The sequence below is a fragment of the Electrophorus electricus genome, chromosome 14 (genome assembly GCF_041902795.1).
Source record: "Electrophorus electricus isolate QZ-2024a chromosome 14, ASM4190279v1, whole genome shotgun sequence".
NCBI lineage: Eukaryota > Metazoa > Chordata > Actinopteri > Gymnotiformes > Gymnotidae > Electrophorus > Electrophorus electricus.
Window position 1 is genome coordinate 17,039,145 of NC_137510.1, and position 20,740 is coordinate 17,059,884.

Genomic DNA, 20,740 nt, shown 5'->3' on the forward strand with positions numbered 1-20,740 from the left:
CTTTGAAATCCCTTTTCTAGTGACTAGATAATCTTGTCTTGATAATATAAAAACATTTAAGATTAGGATAAATACCTATCAGTTCTGATTTAATGTTTAATTAGCCTGTAATTAATGATTTATGTCACTGTTTTGACACTGTTTGACACTGTTTATGTCACATTTTGTCCCACTCATACATTTTATTATTTCCTTTACATTTTAATACATTTTCAATTTTATCCAATTTTATTGTATTTAATTCTATTTGCAATATATCTTTCTCTAAACCTTGTTTTTAAGAGTATAAATGTTTGTCTATTCTCTATGTTAACAAAGCACCACAAAACCTAAACCTAGCTAATGTGTTCACAGCATTTTATAACAGGATCATCTAATTACAAATTAGTGATTTAAGTACACAAAGCCTACATAAATAAATGGTATTGGCTGCCTTTGTTACCTTCCATAATAATATTATCTTCTAGGCTACTTGTGAAAGTAGCTTTATAAGTTAGTTCTGACCATTATCTCGTGCTGTCAAGACAACTGATAATAGTAGAGGAACAAATCATGGGCTCATTGCAGAAAATGTTCTTTATAGTTGTCAATGTACATTGGACGTTAATACCTTACAGGAGCGGTAAATATTGAATAAGATCAACAGCAATAAAACGCGTTTGGATTACATAACTTATGGAACATTTGGCTTACCATAGTTACAGCTCAGAGTGCATATGAGGCGTTCAGTGTCTGTGACGTAATCACAAACTTCTAAAATCTCTGCGTGGCAAGTGAGTGAAGTGTGGGAAAGAGAGGGGAAAGCAGCACAATTGGATAAGCGAATCATGGTTGGCCATCGAGTGAAATCATGTTTAGCTCGCTATAAATGAATCGTACATAGTTAAAGTTCCTATATGTTTGTTTCTTATTGTTCCGTGGTTTCCTAAAACTAAGATTTTGAGGAGCTGGTTTGCGACGTTTGGCTAATGGTACAAAGTGGTTGGCTGCAGGAAATGGATCAGTCTGTGGCAATTCAAGAGACTTTGGGTGACGGGGAAAATTGTATCATAGTATCCTATTTTTATTGCGAAGAAAATCAGCAGTTTTTGTCCACTGTTTGACTGTGGTTAACTAGTTAGCTAGCTACAAGTCCTAACAATAGTTCAGCAGTGAGGATATTCGATCACATCATCAAAATACAGGCCGAGGTTTTGACCGCAGGAATTAAGATGCTGTACGTGCATAGTCCTCAACAATATGATGCACTAAATGCTGCACACGACTTGTAACGTGTATGTTGAAATCGTTTTGGTTTTGCCCTAAAAGACGCGAAACGTTTGATATATATCAAGGCCGTATGCGGAGCACGCCCGCTAAGATACACTTAGTTTACTGTTAAAAGTCAATTGTCTTACAGGATTTGTCCACACGGGGTCTCTTAAGTGCACCACTACGAATGGTGTTTCGTTTCCCACGTTCCATTAATTTAACCTACTAGGTTACTAGCCGACACAAAGTAATACCCTTTTGCCAGTGCCACAGGATTATAAATATAAATATATTCTTAACAAAGTACTGTAAACATGCTGTTCAATGTCTTCTCCTGGACAATGTGATGGAAAGCAGGCTTCTGGGTCTGGTGGAACATATCAAGGAACATGCGTAAGACTAGTCTTTACCATAATAAAAGCACATTGGAAGCTATGGAAAATTGATAAGGGTTTTAACTGATAAGGTTGGCCATTAATATCAAGTAAAAATATCAATTTTGGGAGATGTAGTAAGGCTTAATATTACCCAATACCAGAGACTGCAAGTATAGCTACATAGCAAAAGAGTTTTGTGAATTTTCTGTGCAGCATTTTTATTTAGCAGGCTTTTTGCATATGATTGCTATTTACTGAGTACATCAGTAGGATTATTAGCACAATATTGTGACTGGTGTAGGCAAAAGTTTTCTCTTTTTTATGGTAATTACTTACTATAATTCAGATATTGTGATTTTTAACTCAAAAGTCTAAGCTTTTGCTCATTAAACAGTTGTTTAGAAGTAGTCTGAATAGAAGTTACTTTAGTGTGCTGCTAACCATTAACAGGGCCCACAAACACTGAGAACTTATTTTTCTAGTTGTGAAGAGTACATCTCCTTTTACCTTTCTTCTTCAGGTTATTCTTGTTTACTCACAGAAGAATGGCAATTACTGGTAATGATGTAACACTGCAAGAAATAATTCCCATTTCATATGACTTTTCTGTTGTTGAAGGTAAGCCTCAGCAGTTCTGTTTCTCTGACATGATTTTTTTTTCTCATTCACAGGTTTTAATTGAAACTTTAATGGAAATACATAAATTTGGGTATTTAATTGATATTCTCTAGATCACAATATTGAAGTTTTTGTCAAAATATATCAGCAATAGTGTAAAAATACTCAAAAATCTCACTTAAGGAAAGTACAGTTATCACCTGTTAACTGGCTCTATGACAATGCAAAGCCAGTGGTAGCTTGCTGGTAAAGTTACCTGACTAATAAAGGTTACCAGTTCAAGCCCCACCACTGCCAAGTTGCCACCATTAGTCCCCTGAGTAATGCCCTTAACCGTCAATTGCTCATGTTGTATTCTGTCATAATTGTAAGTCACTCTGGATAAAAGCATTAGCTAAAAATGTACTAGGATTCTGAGTTTCTCACTGAACATAATAAAAGCTCCCACACTTCAGCTTTTTCAAGATTCTGGCATCTACTGACTTGGTGTTCTGATGACTAGCAGAGGTGCAGAAAATAATACATAGAAAATTAATTAAAACCTTTTTTGGTATGGACTGTTATTTGAAATGCACTGGATTTACTGTCTGAACTGCACTCTGTTCTTGTTATCTCTCTTTTCTCCCCCCCTCCCCCTACCTTTCCAGTGTCCTCTCCAGATGAGCTTGCTGTTGTTGGTAAGTTTTTATTTTAGATTTTAGAATATTTTGTCCACCCCCCCCCCCCCCCCCCCCAAAAAAAAAGAAAGAAATCACAGACCAGTTGGGCTATTTTTAAAGAATATAATGAGTCATTTGTGTGTCCATGTACTATTCTAGGTGCAGACACTCGAGTGCGGTTAACATTCTTTAATGAGAAGATGGAGTGCAAGTTACCTTTCGGTTCCCAAACACGTCTCTTCCTTAGTGAGGTTAACAGAGCCTGGTGTGGTAAAAGTTCATCCTCTTCTATTTATCACTAATCTTTTATCTTTGTCCTTTATCTGTATGTATGTTCTTGGACAGACAGGATTACCTAAAAATAGTTTCATTAAAAAGGTTAAGTCAACTGTGGTGTTGGCTTTTAGGTTGGGTATATTTTTATGTAAAAAAAACCTAAGACTTATGCCCTAAAGTCTACTAGTAAATCTTGAGCTGACTTCATTCATTCAGTTCCACTCTTTATATTTTGAAATGCTATTAAGTTGTATATTTGTCTGAAATATTAGAACAGATGAAGTGTCTTGCTGCTGTGGTTCTCCAAGACTAAAACTGAACTGATTTTAAATTCCAGCCTCTTCTCATAAACCTGTTGAAGTAGATGTGCATAGTGACAGCTATATCTAACAGCTGAATACTGGCATATGGGACAGGTTTTTTTTTTTTTCTTCCACTTGTCATAGGTATAGCATAACACATTTATGTTATTAGGTATAGAGGATGTGCATTAGGGGATGTGTGTAAGTGCTTGCATGAGATACAGGGGATATAGGTGTTAATTTGGTCATGATTTGACTGTTTATAAACACTTGCTTATAGGAAGCATGACTTTTGAAATGCAGTATAGAAGACCTATGGTGAAACATTCCAGTCAGATTTATAAAGAAAATAAGTGTAGCCTATAAAGTTATTTCAGTACTATTAAGAAAATTCTCCTCTCTGTCCTCTTAACTTTACAGAATTGAAAAATGCATAGAATGGCACATCTCTTCGGTATGAGGGCTTCTTTAAATATTCATTGTTCTTTTACCATATGTAGGGTATGAGTTATTTTTATTTAATCGATTAATGCCTTTTATATTTGGTTAATATAGCTTGTAGCTAGTCATGTCCTTATGCAACTGCAACAAACAGTTGTAAAATCAAAATGTTACTCTCACCCTGAGTCAAATGGCCTCTCAGACAGAAGATGAATGTGACATTGATTTGCTAAGAGAGTCAAACAGTGGGGGAAGGGGAAGAGTAAAGGGAGGGTGGAGTTTTGTTTTTCGTGGGGGGTTTTTTTTTGGGGGGGGAGGTGCATGTTTGTGTGTGTGTGTGCATGTCTTGTAACTGTCCTACAGCTGAATGTAGCGCTGGCAGAAGTGAAATCCTTTTTCCTGTAATAGCAGATTTTGTGAGATAATTGTTTACACCGAATGTTAAGCATACACCAAGTATTGAATGCTGAATTTATAGCATATATAAGATCTTGTTTTTTGTAGTTAGCACTTGGCAAAATAAGGGATATTGTACTGTACTACATAGCAACAAGTGCAAACTGATGGAGAGTGTGAACAAACCAGCAAATAATTCTATCACCAGAAAGAATATGAAGAACTTACAAGGTAAGCAACAGCAACAGATTGTCTTAGAAACTTGTGGTTGAACCAAAACACCAGTTAGAATCTCTCAAGAAAGGAAGTTCTTGTCCGAGTATGAGAATAAAAAAGCAATGAGTGAGTAAGTCTCCATTACTGTTCAAGTTCACAATATTACTGAAACAGAAACTGATTTTTAAAACATTTTGCTCTCTTGTCTAAATGTTTTTTTTGTTGTTGTTGAAAGTTTTAACTAGCTGTTCTTTTCCTTAACACTGCATATAGAGCTAGTTATTCAGTTTAAACCTGCCTCTTCCTTTCTTTAATAATATTTAAATAGATAAAAGGGGCTTTTGTGGTTATACGGTTCAGTTGGATTAATAATGAAGTTCTATGTTATACACAGATATGTCAAAATTAAATTTTAAGAAATGTAGGAGATTCTGAAAAAGCTGATTTTGTGAATAAAAACATTTTATTCAGAATTTAGATTTTAATGCGTATTAGTAATTAAGGCCATATTTCTAGGGAAGAGGGTAGTTTGCAATTATATAGTTTAATAGGGCTCCTATAATTACCCAAAGACCATATAGAAAACAACTGAATCGTGCTGTAATCAGGGCATAAAGCTCACCAGAAATAGGAGGTACTGAATGCTTTTGAGGGCTGGGCGAGATGTTGAATGCAAATCCAGAATCCCCTCTGATTTTGTATCCTCTTTGATCTAAATGCCCTTTGATTTACTTTTACTTTTCTTCTGTATTCTTTTAGATGTTTGTGAGCAGTACCCAGAGGCCCCGAAATTTGACTGGCTTACCAAGTACCAGAAAAACTCTAAAGGGCTTGGATCAGTACCACCCATTGCAACATCAGTTGGAAAGATAACTAAAACAGGCAAGTGTTGCCTATAGTTGGTCATTTGCATGCACTATTAAATAGATTTGATGGTAACTCAACCAAATGCTCAGTAACATATTCCAACATATTCTTTAAACTGCTGCACCTGCAAGGCACTTCTATTAAAATGTGCCTATTACTGTACATGTCCATGTAACACCTTTCATATGCTGTATGATGGTTAATATTGTATGGCATTGTAGAGGTTGATATTCCTGCAGTTGCATGTAATTTAACACTGTTTTGGAATCCTCTATCTTATATCTATCTATCTACTAATAATAATAAGGCAAACATTAGTTTTTAATTTAGATTTAAAACTACAAGGCATAACTAGCTTTTTGACTGTTATACTAAATTTAAATGCTTATACTAAAAAGTGTTCACACATACATTAGAAAAGGTTAGAGCTCTATGCTAGATCATTTAATATTTCAAAACATCAGAAAATGAATAGCTAGTGGAATTACTCTGCATAGAGGCAGTGTATTCCCACTTTCTAAACCATGTTAAAAATCTGTTGAATTTTAAACAATTTGTAGCCTAAAGATGAAATAATATAAGTAGACATCTTAATATCTTGCCATTTGAGAAGTCATTGAGATTAAAAGAGCAGAAGACGCTTTTAGTATTTTAGTAGCATCATGTGAACACTACATGTAGACCCTATTTGTTTACTCTGGACTGTTAATTAAATGTTCATGCACTTTACTGAACCAGCAGGATTACTGATTACTTAAAGGAAGTTCTGTTATTCACATACTGTTTCTAAGTGATATAACAAGGCTCTTGGATTCTGTGTGATTGTTAGAAATGTGGTATGTGTCTTAGCTGTTAAATGGTCACACTACTCTGCGAACAGTAAACATTTGCAATATTTGTTTTAAATTACACTTAAGTAAAGATTTCAGGATTTCCGTTCAGTCTCACCAAGAGTCCTGTTTCTTCACTATGCCACCTGACTATCTTATGACAGTGGTATTTTGTCACTATTTGCCCAACCTCCCCTAAGGGACCAGACCAGTATATCTGCATACCACAATATTCTGTTGCACCCTGTCTTTCTAACCTTAGAATGAACAATGGCATCCATTTGGAGTTAGCATGAACTGAACTGCCTTGGTATAAATAAGTGAATACACAATCTGAACTTTGGCCAAAGCTGATTGGGGCTTGCATCCATAAAAATGGATGTGAAGGCCAATGTGCATACCATTTTATCTTAATTATTATTATTATTATTATTATATTACCAGTGTGTTTGTGAAGTTACATTAGATTATTTCTCACTTGTTAAACAGTAGTTTTAGTCTGTGGAGTGTTTAACATTTTAAAAACTTGAATGTTTATTGTGGACTTGCAGAGTTGGTTGTTTGGTGTTTTATATTATTAGTTACTTGGGAAATTTTCTTTAACATTTTATGCTATAGTGTATTTTTATAAATGTATAACTTTATTATTATTAGTGTTGTTGTTCTTCTTATAATAATAATAATAATAATAATAATAATAGTTTAGATCATATAGTATAAAACCGACAGTTTTTAGGTTCTGTTAAACACTTTGCTTTTTGAATCGGTTGAGCTGATGATCGATTATGTTGGTCTATGGGTGCACTTTGCTCATGTTAGCGCTAAAGAAGTCCTGACTAAAGGTCCTCGAGTAGCTAGCAGATAGCTAATCGTCTAATCCTCAAATTCCTTGTTGAGAGAGGTTGTTGGGTAGCTAACTACCTAACGTAGCCAGCCAGCTAGCTAACGCTTTTCATGATTAAATTCTCCAGGATGCCAGTGGGATTAGAAGGAAATGTCTGGTGGTGGAAGAGCTATTGGTGAGGAATTTGATTAAACTTGCATGCTAAATATAAGTAATGCTAAAGCAATTATCTTAAAATGGTTTATACTTTAAGGATTTGCTATAGTTTAGTTTCAGTTGGCTAGCGTGTCTGCATTGTTTAGTTAACGTAATTTTAGCTCGTTTATTAGCTAGCTAGCTAGCTAGCTGCTTAATGGCGCACAAATTACAAAGCTAAAATACAGAATTACATCCAGCCCATTTTGAAGACTGAAGACTGCACCCTTGTGAGTTAAGGAAGGATGGATTTTAATAGAGCTGCTAGTTAGGTTTGTGCCGACACGCGTTAGCTAGCTACCTAGCGTTAGTTATGTTTATGTAATTTAGATTTAGTTACGTAATTTATCTGTAATATCTCGATAATTATATTGGTGTATTTTACGTCTATTCGTCTGACATACTCCCGTTCTAATAACCATAATCCTGATGTTTAACTTGCTGAACAGTTTGGGGTTCCATGTCTAATTAATAGTAACTTAGTGATGTTGAATCTTGAAACGATGCCTTTCTGCTATTCTGCTTTGTAACGCATTGTTTGTCATATTTCTTACGTATATTTAATTCTGTACTTGTCTATAAAGATACCTTGCTGTAGGTCATTGTCTCTAGCACTCATTTCTTGGGAGTGTCTGCTTTCCCGTAGTTTTCCATTTCCTATGCTGCTTGAAATCTCAGAGAGCAAAGTGCCACATGGGGTTTGTTTATTAAAACAATATAGATGGCGGTGTGCTTACTATAAAGTGTTCTCACTGGCTCCGAGCATTTTTAATTAACAACATTTGTAATTTATATTTTCAGTACTGGCTGCCTTTTTTTTCTCAATTTTTTTTCTCAGTCTTCTTGCATTATAACATGTAAATGTGGACATAGTGAAGACATTGAAAATGCAGAGGAACAGCCATATAGTTGGTGAACTTGTTAACAACAAACTTGTCAGACATCAGTGAAGAGTATACTTTCAAAGTCTGTCATTTGTAGATCTCACACCAGGTTTGCTGCATTAAAATACTGATAAACATATAATAAGACATATTGTGTGTGTGTGTGTGTGTGGTATGTATGTATGTATGGTATGTATGTATGTATGTATGTGTGATGTGAGAGATAGATAGATATATATATATATATATATATATATATATATATATATAGATAGATATAGATATATAGATATAGATATATAGATATAGATATATATAGATATAGATATATATAGATATATAGATATATAGATATAGATATAGATATAGATATATATATATAAGTAAAGAGTAATGTTGGTAGTGGTTTGATTTACTGCCTTTCTTAAAATGTGCATGGTAGCATTTTTGTCTCAAATTTTTTAACTTAAGCTTGTGTGGTTTCCTTTTCCCAGTTTCAAGCTTGTGGTCATTATGCTATGCAGGGGTCAGTGTCATCATTGACTTTGCCAATAACTGTTGTAATGTGTCCTGTCTGATCTGAGATCAAATTTTACTATTAATTGATTCCTCTCTTTACTACAGAGAGATCTCCTAGAGCCAACAATAGACGACAGAATGAGGACACAAACATAAATACCAGCACAGAAAAGTCCAGAGAAGACGGTGTTTGTGGGAGGTGGGTGAATGCAATTAATGGGATTTAATTATAAGTACACAGAAAGAGATATTGGTTCATGGTAGTTTACTGTACATTTTGGCAAGTCCTGTCTAGCTAGGTGTTACTGAAACAACTGACAACAGGGTCTATAACAAAATATTCACCATTCAAAATTAGGGCTGAAAGGATTACTTGAGTAACTTGATTATTAAAAATCATCAGTGCAAATTTGTTGCACCGAAGCTTCTTTTATTCCATGTAACTATATCCATGATATTCCCACACCCCATCAAATCAAGCCAAAAACAAATTCACTAGCTAAATGATATACTCCCACATTTTTCCTGTTAACGAGCCTATCAAAAACAATGTTAAAGCTGTACAAGGGTGTGAGAATAAAATGAAGCCAAAATCTGATTTAAAAAAAAAAAAAAAATATTTAAGTATTTTCATTAGCAAGTGACAGAGAGGTTCACACAGCAGGGTGCTTGTACATGACTTGGGAGGTCATGCGGCCATGCCACTGCTATTTTACAGAAGGTTATCTGACAAAGTAGCTAGTTTGTTAACTACGAGATGGTTGAATTGTACCAGAGCGATTTCTCATCATGTGTATTGGCAGAGAAGTAGAATTGTACATTTTTGGATCTATGCAGCAGGCATTATAGTAAATGGACTGGAATAAGTTATATGCAATTGTATTTTGAACAAATAAATGAACAAATATTCTAGGGAATCACCTTTTGTACACAGGAGAAGTAATAAGCTGCTGTGGTCAGAGCAATCTAGCTACTGTTTTCAAAAACTGCTTTCATACAAATGTTGATGTTCAGTGCATTGTAAAGGTTAGGGAAAGCAGCAAATGGTAAATTACTTTTATCTGGTCTATATGTTTTGTCTGGTCTATATGTTCATGTATTTAAAACAAACTATTTTGTGTTCCATTCCATTTGTGTGCCATTCATATCAACAGTCATTTAACAAAGCTACACCAGCTTTGTCAAAATAATATTTAAAACAGATGTTTTGCACATAATCCTGAACATGTGAAAAATATCATGGATACCTTTTTTTCAAATAAATTGAAAAATTAAGATTGTTTTTGCATTTCAAAAAAGTGTTTTATTCAAAAGCCAGAATGTAATATTGTTTACTAAAATAAGCAATTGCTGCTTCCCTATTCAAAATACTTGAAACCTACTTTGATTATTCATGTGAAGATTCTTCAAGAGCATGCTTTTAAAGGGGGTAGAAATCACAGAGAAAGGTAGTGAGCCTGATTACATTTGACACTTAAGCCATCATGAATCTTAAGCCACCGTAGTAATGCAAATTAACATGCCATAATGGCATAGTGAATTTTGTGGGAAGTAAATTTAATAAGCAGGATGAGTTTCACCTGAGTTCATCAGTGCTGTGAAGTTGCTCCACCCTTAAGCAAACTACAGAACTATCGTTTTATTCACCAGTGCTAGTTAAAATGTCTAATGTTTGCACCCAGAGGGCCTTTAGACTGTATCAAGACTGATCTTGCACAGGCAGTTTTTTTAGTGCTCTGAAGTCAACATTTTCAAAATAAGGCAATCCAAGATCATCTTTTATACTCACCATTGGACTCTAGAAACTGCTCTATTTACTAAATTACAAAAATACCTTTATTAAAGTTAAACTTGGTCAGTTCCACATATAATTAATACAGCTGATGGGAGAAAAAAGGACTTACCTACACTCTAGACTGATAACAATAAAGCTTTGGTTTATTACTGACATCTGAAGGTAATTCAGAGTCATGTAGTTTTGCTTCTTTTTGTATCACTGTATGAAACAAAAGGACATTTTTTCATAAATTGTTGAAGGTGTATTTTGAAATTGTTTTCAAAGCCTCTTGACTTTGGACTGATGTACTATTCATGGTCATTGCAGTGGCCAGGGGACAGTGAAGGGTGAGGGAAGGAATGAGCTGGTTCGCTCATCCAGGCACACGGTATCCAACAAAGCCCAGATGCTCACCATGCCCCAGTTTGGCCTACGAGACAACCTCATCAAGTGTGAACTCCTCAAGAATGAGGAAGCGTACACCTATATTCAGAACTTCAAGTAATATTTTTATCTGCTTCAGCAGTCAGTCGAACAAGAGGCTTGATGTTTTTGTTTAGCCTATGCCAATATTTTTAACTACCTTAAGAATGTTTGTTTTAAAGATAAGCACAGTATATTTAAAATGAAAATTCAGAAACAGACCGAAATAACCACTAATCTAGATAAGACATTTATAAATAGGCCCTCTTGTTTATAGAAAAACAAAGGTTTCTTGTTCGTTCTTTTGTTTTGTTTTGTTTTGTTTTGTTTTTAGGCAGACTAATTATGGTTAGATAATTCAATATTCGTAGCATAATTAATCAACACTGCCCCCTTTAAGGTGAAATTGGATTATGTTGAAAATCGATTTTGTATGAATATACATGAAAAATATACAGAGGGAAGAGGAAAATTTAAATTACTAACTGCATGTCTCATCAGTCCAGAGTACGCATTAATGCGCATTGTCTCTTTAGTAAAACAATTTATTTCACTGTATTTTAAATTTGTTTGTTTACAGGTTTACTGTAAACTCATCACTCACTTTACTGGAATTATCTTCCTTGCACCTACACTGACAGTTTGTCAGCCTCCCTGTACCCTTTTCATCACTGATCAGTTATAAACCCAGGACCACTGTTAGCCTTATATTCTTTGGGTGGTAATTTAACGATTATCAGCATAGCACTGACATGGTAGTGGCAAGGTAGTTGATTGTGAAATGGTACAAGTGGGTCAGAAATAGCAGTGTTGCTGGGGTCATTACATGTGTTACTCTTAGAGCTGGATTCAGTGTGGTCCATTACCCAAAAATACCCAACCAAGAACAGTCCTGTTGTCAGGACTTGATGAAGTACTATCAAACTGTAGTTGGTATAATATGTATGTATGCCCACCTGTATGTTGTAAGTGGACACTTAAAAGTTGACTTGTGCATGTATATATTAAATTTTGCCACCCTTTCAGCTTTTTCCTGGGCACGTACAATGTAAATGGGCAGACACCAAGGGAGAGCCTGCGTCCATGGCTGAGTGCCACACCTCAGCCTCCTGACTTCTACTGTGTAGGGTAGGACATGTACATGCTTCCCACTATAGTGCATTTTCTTGAACACTTATACAAGGGCTAAATAAACTGGATTAGAAACTGGCGTACATGTGCTTTAACTAAAATATGGGTGTGACGATGCCCCCTCGTCAGCAGCCTCCATCTGGCGGCTGTGGCCTCCACATGGTCTTTTGTTTGTTGTGTTTTTCTTTTGTATATTTTGGTTGTGTATATATAGGTGGCATGTGTAGTCTCTTTCACCGTGTCACCTGTGTGTCATTATGTTGTCCCTTTATAAGCCTTTTGTGTTCATATGACCGATTCAGTCATTAACGTTACATTGGCTTTCTTTAGTTCCTTTTTGTGCATGCTTATGTTCCATTTATCTCAATCTCGTCAGTTGGAGACTCGTGTTTGCTTCCTTCCTTTTTGCACATTCTCTGCCTGTGATAATGGGCCTGTCTTGCATTAGAGCATTTGTTTTCCTTGTTGGGGTTTTATCCCCAGATTCCAGGAGCTGGACCTTAGTAAAGAGGCGTTTTTCTTTAATGACACACCCAAGGAGCAGGAATGGATGAAAGCTGTGTCCGAGGGCCTCCACCCAGATGCCAAGTATGCCTTAGTAAGGACTTCTTTTTGCTTTGCCATGACCTTGAGTTACCATTTGGGCATTTAGTTGTGTTTTTTGTTGTTTGAGTGCACCACAACAAAAAATAATTGTATTAGAGTTTTTTCCATGTGTTTGTTTATTCTTAATAGAATGTTATTTCATGTACTGGAGTTTTCATTGTAAATACTGAGTATTTAAATACTGAGTATGAAGTATTTAAGTCAGGATATCATTAGCTGTATGAATGTTCAACTATTATTTGCTATGGTGTAATATTTAACAGGGCCTTTGTGTGTTAGTAACTATTGACTTCTATTCTGTGTGTGGTAGGTGAAGCTGGTGCGACTAGTAGGGATCATGCTGCTCTTCTATGTGAAGAAGGAGCATGCCAAGCACATCTCCGAGGTGGAGGCAGAGGCTGTAGGCACAGGAATCATGGGCAGAATGGTGAGCTTAAGCAACGGTCATATTCCTAACCTGAAGTGACTCAAATCCGACTTCTTTAAATTAATGTGGCTCAAATCTGACTTTTTCAAGGCTCTGTAGACACACACATTCAATCTTTTCAAACCATTTGCATCACATTCATATGTTGTCCTAGATTGGATTCATATCCAGTATATGGTCATGCATCTTGAATGAGAATGGTCAGATCAGAATTCATATGACTTTTTTTTCTGGTACGCATGCTGTTGTAAAAAGTGACAACAGTAGCTACGAAAACAGCAAACGCTAGCTGCCATATTTATGGAATTTACCTGATGCTTTTATCCAAAGCAACTTACAATTATGACTGAGTACAAGTTGAGCAATTGAGGGTTAAGGGCCTTGCTCAGGGCCCCAACAGTGGCAGTTTGGCAGTGATGGGGCTTGAATCAGCAACCTTCCGATTACAAGTCAAGTACCTTAACCACTGAGCTACCACTGCCCCATAGTTTTCTATATGTAGTGATGAGCAATGCTTGTTTGGGGCATTCACATAAATAAAGTGAAACAGAGAGATACAAAGCATAACATGGAGGTAATTACAACAACAACCGACAACACTGGACAGGAAGACAAGATGTATAAGTACACAAGTAGATTAGGGGAAAAGAGACACAGGTGCAAACACAAGAAAGGCAGAGACATAAAAGCGACTAAAATAAAAACAAAGCCACTTTGCACCATGTGAACCTCATCGCTAAAAGGGAACTATGAGATTTAAAATTGGATTTGAAAAGTCACATATGGAATAAATTAATGTACCGTGTAAGGTATGTCAATCAATTGCAAGCAAAAGTAGCAGCCTGATAAATTTGTTCCTGCATATAGGCTGCACACAAACACAATTACAAGCTACCCTAGACCAACAAAAATGCCCACTAAATGACAGCTATTAGCTGCTTCATTTTCTATTGCTTTTTCTATTTTATATTGCTTTTCCACTCATTTCTCTATGTAGAAATGAGTGGTGGAGTGGTATTTCATATCAGGAAACACTAAGCAGTTCTTGATCAGTTATTGAATAAATTATATTGCATTTATACTTGCACAATGTTGAGTCTGTTAAGGATATTTATAATAAACAGTTCTTTCACTACTTCAATGCTATATATTGTGATGGTTATTATTTCTAATTAAAAAAAAACTTAAAAAGGTTTTAATGAAATTGTCATTTTCCAATTTCATTATGTAAGAACTGAAAAAATTCTAAATGTAATTGAGAATTGTCAATGATATCGCCTTGCCATACAGTCAATATCCAATACAGGCAATTCTAATCTGCACCAAAAATTAAACAGTATGGCTTGTAATGTTAATGCAGTCTTATGAGCATAGGTGAAATCTTACTTTGTAATTTTGGTGTTGCTATATGGACAAGTCCAGTCCAAGCACATTGTTACCTCCAACAATGGAAAATAATTACAAATTCACAACTTTTTCTCTTTTGTTGTTTCAGTGAGCCACATATAAATGTAGTATCCAAATGTCTTAATTCTCTCTCAGGGAAACAAGGGTGCTGTTGCAGTTCGTTTCCAATTCCACAACTCAGACCTCTGTGTGGTGAACTCCCACCTGGCAGCACATATAGAGGAGTATGAGAGACGCAATCAGGACTACAAGGACATCTGCAGCAGGATGCTCTTCAGACAGCAGGACCCGACACTTCCACCTCTCACTATCCTGAAGCACAGGTAATGTTTTCACTGTAAATACTTTTCAACCTAAAATAATAAGTATACAAGGTGGGATTTCTTTATGTTACACTTAGTGTGGCTGTGGCTAGTATTTGAACCCCAACATTCTGTCTGCAGTATTGTCCTATGGCTTGGTGATTTGAATTATCGAATAAGTGAACTGGATGTTGACTATGTGAAAGACCTTATATTGAAAAAGGATTTCGAAACACTTCACAATTATGACCAGGTAGGTCTTAAACTGACTGTGTGGTTTGTTTGTTTTTGGAGGGGGGGGGGGGGAGGTGTTGTTTATTTGTTTTTTGTATTTAAGACTGATCAAATGTGTTTGAACATGATACAAAATTGTGTGTGCATTTCAGTTGAAAAGGCAAATGGATGAAGAAACTGTGTTTGTGGGCTTTATGGAGGGAGAGATTGATTTTCAACCAACATACAAGTATGACACTGGCTCAGACTACTGGGACACCAGGTAAAAAAAAAAGTTTCTGTGCATGTTACGTCAGCTGCTTTTCTGTGTTGTTAGTATGTACCATTACCATTAATTCTGAATGATTCAGCTAAGATTATTTGTGTGTGCGCTTGTGTGGGGATGGGCTGGCTGGTTGTTTCATGTACACATGCAAAGTGAGAAGTGTCGGGTCCCAGCCTGGTGTGATCGCATCCTGTGGCGAGGGAAGAACATCGTCCAGCAGTATTACCAGAGTCACATGACCCTGAGAACCAGTGACCACAAGCCCGTCAGTTCTCTGCTGGAGATAGGGGTGGGAAAGCCAGCTTGGCCTTATACTATATGTTCTGAGCCTTTTCAACTAAGGCACTGCATAACATCATTCACTATTTTTCATAGATCAAAGTGGTGAATGAGGAGGCTTATAAAAAGACGTTTGAGGATATAGTACGGTCCCTGGACAAACTAGAGAATGAGTGCATTCCATCAGTGTCTGTGTCTCAGAGTGAGGTGAGCATACAGTTGAGTCTGCCACACAAACCACATCGTAAGTCACATTAAGTTCATGAATCTAGCATTTGGATATCTCATTAGCTGTTAATTCTGTCCAGTCATATGCAGAACAGCAGGGCAGAAAATAAATGTATAAATTTTTTTGTTTCACGTCTATATTTTTAATTTTTCTTGGACAATTTGTCTTCACATTCATTGCCTTCAGTTCCACTTCAAGGATGTGAAATTCATGCAGCATCGATCTGAGACTCTGAAGCTTCACAATGACGGTCAAGTGCCATGTCAGTTTGAGTTCATCCAGAAGCTTGATGAACCAGCCTACTGCAAGCCCTGGCTCACTGCAAACCCAGCCAAAGGCTTTCTTGCCCAAGGTAAGCACAGCATCTCAGTAAATCTGGACACCTCAGGTCCACTAGCATATCGCATATTAGTTGATGTTTGCAGTTCTTGAGGGTAGCAAATACAATTAAAGTTGCTGTGATTGATTCTATAGTTCATTATTCTGCTGGATTTATTCACCAAAAGAGCCTACTCCCAGTGACGCATGGTACCCTTCCTCATCAGCACAGAATTGTATGAATAATTATGGGTTCATTTTCCATTTGTTGTGTTGCTAAACTGGAAGGTCATAGCAGCAAAACTACAATGAGTGCAAGTGCATCCTTTGTTGTTGATCCATATGGTATTAAGGTTTCTGCCTCACTGAGCATGGTTATCTTAACTGTACTGATAAAAACTGTGCGCACCACTGCTGGCAGGCACTCCTTGCCAAACCATACATAGATGTAAATGCCACAGGACGTTCAATCCTACATTGGAAATATGCCATTGTTGATCTTTTTTTCCCTCTTTTCCTTTTGTTATAATGCTATAGGCTTCTACAGTAGATAACTTGTTATAATAATGGCTTTTGTTATACACTCACCAGCCACTTTGTTAGGTATACCTGTTCAGCTGCTTGTTAATGCAAATATCTAATCAACCAATCACATGGGAGCAACTCGATGCATTTAGGCATGTAAACATGGTCAAAATACCTGCAGAAGTTCAAACCAAGCATCAGAAAGGGGAATAAAGGTGATTTAAGTGGCATGGTTGATGTTGCAAGACAGGCTGGTCTGAGGTTATTTCATAAACTGCTGATCATCTGGGGTTTTCAAGCATTACCATTTCTAGAGTTTACAGAGAGAGGCCCAAAAAAGAGAAAATCTCCAGTAAGTGGCAATTCTCTGGGTGAAAATATCTAGTTGATGCCAGAGAAGAATGGCCAGACTGGTTTGAGCTGATAGAAAGGCTCGTTACATCCGAGGGTATGCAAAAGAGCACTTCCAAACACGCAACACATTAAACCTTGAAGCAGATGGGCTACAGCAGCTGAAGACCTCACCAGGTGCCACTCTTGTCAGCTAACCAAAATTGGACAACAGAAGAATGGAAAAACATTACCTGGTCTGATGAGTCTCGATTTCTGCTGTAACATTTAGATGGTACGGTCAGAATTTGGTGTAAACAACATGAAAGCATGTATCCCTCCTGACTTGCATCAATGGTTCAGGGTGGTGGTGTAACAGTGTGGGGGATATTTTTCTGGAACAGAAGCTTGCATCATGGATGCATAGCCGACAACTCTGCTGCAACTGTGCTATTATGTCAATCTGGACCAAAAACTTTGAGGAATGTTTCTAGCACCTTGTTTACTCTATTCCATGAAGATTGAAGGCAGTTATGTAGGCAAAAGGGCATCCACCCTAGTACTAGCAAGGTGCACCTAATAATAAAATAGTTGGTGAGTGTATGTACATAACTATAGTTCTGTCTGTAGGAGCCAGCATAGACATTGATCTGGAGGTGTTTGTGAACCGCTCCACGGCTCCAGAGCTTAACTCGGGTCAGCAGCAGCTCGAGGACATTTTGGTGCTTCACCTGGAGAGGGGCAAGGACTACTTTATCTCCATCACAGGCTCCTACCTGCCAAGCTGCTTTGGATCATCCATTCATACCCTCTGCCAGATGAGGGAACCCATTCAGGAAATGCCCCTAGAGATGATCCACAGACTAGTGAGTTAGACCAGACACAAATGTCACATTTTCTGTCCCATAGAATGTGATCCAAGTGTTTTAAATAATACATCTTGTGCAATGGATGGATAGATTGATGGATTATTTGTTTAAAATGTTGAGATATTGAAAGGTAGATTTAATTTGAAGTTTTGATAACATTTCTCAAAAACAGCTAGTAAAAGGTCACAGGTTTTGAAGAAACAAAACCTGTGCTGGTGTTGCTAAGAGAATTTGCACAGACAAGCAAGAGTTGTTTCTGAGTACTGTTCCAAGTAGGCTTTTAGACATGTGCAATTGGCCTAGAACACGCTGTCATCAGGGTTATTAGCATTGGAAAACATTGGGCCACCAGATACATCAAGCCTCTTATTCTTAGATGTGACCTTGTGATTCTAATATCATCTTATATTTTGCTATAAAGAGTATGTTATCACCCAGTGAGATGAGTATTCCATGCACTGAGAAGGCTTTAGACATTCCAAAAGAAATATGGATGATGGTGGATCATCTCTATCGCAATGCCAGCAAACAGGTGAGGATGCTACTGCAGCAAATCACTGTGTGGTTTTGTGTGCTTGTGCCTATAAAGGTTGGTGTGTGGGTTGTTGTTGTTTTTGTTTTGTTTTGTTTGTCCTTAATTTCAAAATACAGATGCATCACTAATATTCCCCTAGCACTCACACTAAATCTATGCCACTAGTTCTCTGCAATTCTTTCTTCAAGTCTGTCTGTATGTCTGTCTGTCTGTCGGTAAGTAAGTCTACCCACTGATATTCTGCACCACAGCAATGCACAAGAAGGAATCTGTGTAACAAAATTATGCTTTGGTCACTGTTGGGTAGCTAAAGCAATACAGACAAAAAGGCATTTTAGTTAAACGCAAGGGTGGCCACACTTACTGCGACTTGTAGTACAATGCTTGTAATTGTGAACTTTAGCTTCTTTTTAAGTCATGAAACTGCATCTTAAAATGAGATGTTTAAAATAGCCTTATGTTTTCATTACAGGAAGACCTCTTTCAGCAGCCAGGCCTACGAAGTGAGTTTGAGGTGATCAGGGATTGCTTAGATACAGGCACGCTTGACTCCCTCCGTATCCTTTCATAGTTTTCACTTTAAGTGATGATGCTAAAAGCAAATTTTCACCTAAAAGCATATTTGTGTACTGAAATCTGTATAAAAGCTGTTTTGTGTACATCTTTGACCAAGTTGATTACTAGCTGGAAGCAACCACTCAGTGGCTGAGTCCCTGCTGCTGTTCCTTGATGCCCTACCTGACCCAGTGGTCCCATTTTCAGTATACCAGGAGTGCCTGGATTGCAGCTCCAATATTGGCCAGTGTAAAAAGGTTTGTGCCAGACCAGATTACATTTTTGTAGGTATTCATGGAATTTAAGAAGTGGTACAGTACAGTAGTTTGGTTTATTTAAGATGTATGTATGAGATTGTGGATTAAAAGTGTAACAAACAGGGAAGTTTAGACACTGAAAATTTAAAATTATGCCTCAGCCTTTAATACTCTCCTCAGCTTCTAACAAAGGGTGATTCATATGCTATTGTTCAAAGCCCAATTGCAGTACATTATAAAATATTTTTTTGGCAGTCTTTTATTTTTAAATAGAATTTATTCTTGAGCCAGGCCAGTCTCTGTAGTATATAATTAGAACTGTTGAATCAGTAAATTTTGTAACACAAAATGTTAAAACATTGAATCCAGAATGGAAATCTTATCAAATGTGTAATGCATGTATACTAAATTGGAAAGCAAATGCTTGAGAAATGTCTCACACACACACACACATAGTTAACAACAATATATTAGACATGTTAATGGTCTTTTTCACATCCACAGATTATTTCCTTGCTACCTCAGTGCCATAAAAATGTTTTTAACTATTTAACGGCATTTCTTCGGGAATTGTTGAAAAATTCTGCCTACAATCGCTTGGATGTCAATATTTTGGGTAAGTAGAGGAGATGCTTTCACTTCTAGTTTCCTGTATATCTTGGATTTTGTAGACACGGGTGTTTTTGTTAGAAAGCAGAACTCAGAAAAGCTGACTACAGCTTTGCAGTAAATAAGATGTTTTAAGATAAATGGTATCTAATGCATGGTTGTTGGGTTTTTTTCATAACATTTATGTAACATATTTAGCATTTTTAGGTTCTTGTGGAAATTGGCTGAAAAACTATATTGCAATTAAAGTAAAAATAAGTGACACATAATATTGCCAGTGCTATGTATTCTTCATAATTAATTTAGTGATTTATGAAGGACATGATAGGCTACTAATACATGTTCATGAACTTTATAGAGATGCATGAGCTATTCAGTAATTCATGTTTCTCTTCACAGCCACAATATTTTCTGCCTTATTGGTAAGGCCCTCCACAAAGCAAGACCAAATGGAGAAGAGGAAAACAAGAGAGTTTTTCCAGCATTTTCTTATTCAAGACTCCCACTAATGTACATTAATATCATTGTTATTTTAATCCAAATAACTGCTTAAGGAAATAGCTGTAGTTTATGTGCCAAGATTGCTCAATTTTTATTCAGCACATTTTAGTTGAACTGCTTACATTTTACTTCAAAGCTTTTTAAATAAAATATAAAACAGCTTTTTTATTAGGCAGCAGGAATGCTGATGTATCTATATAGAAAGTAGTCATTATTTAAAGATCAAATGTATTAGAATTTTTACTGTTTGTAAATACGAAGCATTCTTTAATATATATATATATATATATATATATATATATATATATATATATATATATATATATATATATATATATATATATATATATAAATAAAAATTACACTAACTGTCCTTGTTCTTTGACTTACAGTGCTTCTGTGTCTGGTCATTATTCAGCATTGATCAAAATTAGAAGTAAACTTAATTTAATTTTGAGGAGTACTTGTATTATTATACGGTACTTA

At 36.3% G+C, this 20,740-nt stretch overlaps 1 protein-coding gene across 3 annotated transcripts; it reads left to right on the top strand.

Annotated features, from left to right (window-relative positions):
- Nucleotides 1-779: 779 nt before the first annotated feature.
- Nucleotides 780-20,537, top strand: inpp5b (inositol polyphosphate-5-phosphatase B). Of its 3 annotated transcripts, XM_081696293.1 has the most exons (23): nucleotides 780-1,052; nucleotides 1,556-1,644; nucleotides 2,149-2,246; nucleotides 2,894-2,923; nucleotides 3,065-3,175; nucleotides 5,296-5,418; nucleotides 8,781-8,874; nucleotides 10,780-10,953; nucleotides 11,902-12,003; nucleotides 12,490-12,604; nucleotides 12,923-13,039; nucleotides 14,582-14,769; nucleotides 14,890-15,001; nucleotides 15,135-15,244; nucleotides 15,401-15,536; nucleotides 15,623-15,733; nucleotides 15,942-16,107; nucleotides 17,559-17,794; nucleotides 18,219-18,329; nucleotides 18,805-18,889; nucleotides 19,017-19,144; nucleotides 19,649-19,760; nucleotides 20,153-20,537. In XM_081696293.1, the coding sequence occupies exons 1-23, from the start codon at nucleotides 969-971 to the stop codon at nucleotides 20,260-20,262; spliced, it is 2,742 nt and encodes a 913-aa protein (XP_081552419.1). In that variant the 5' UTR covers nucleotides 780-968; the 3' UTR covers nucleotides 20,263-20,537. The 3 variants fall into 3 exon arrangements, with proteins under 3 accessions (XP_081552419.1, XP_026866828.1, XP_081552418.1); XM_027011027.3 differs by lacking the exons at nucleotides 780-1,052; nucleotides 1,556-1,644; nucleotides 2,149-2,246; ... (1 more) ...; nucleotides 3,065-3,175; nucleotides 5,296-5,418 and adding an exon at nucleotides 7,008-7,252 and having other exon boundaries at nucleotides 20,153-20,536; XM_081696292.1 differs by lacking the exons at nucleotides 780-1,052; nucleotides 1,556-1,644; nucleotides 2,149-2,246; ... (1 more) ...; nucleotides 3,065-3,175; nucleotides 5,296-5,418 and adding an exon at nucleotides 8,114-8,265 and having other exon boundaries at nucleotides 20,153-20,536.
- The last annotated feature ends 203 nt before the right edge of the window (nucleotides 20,538-20,740 follow it).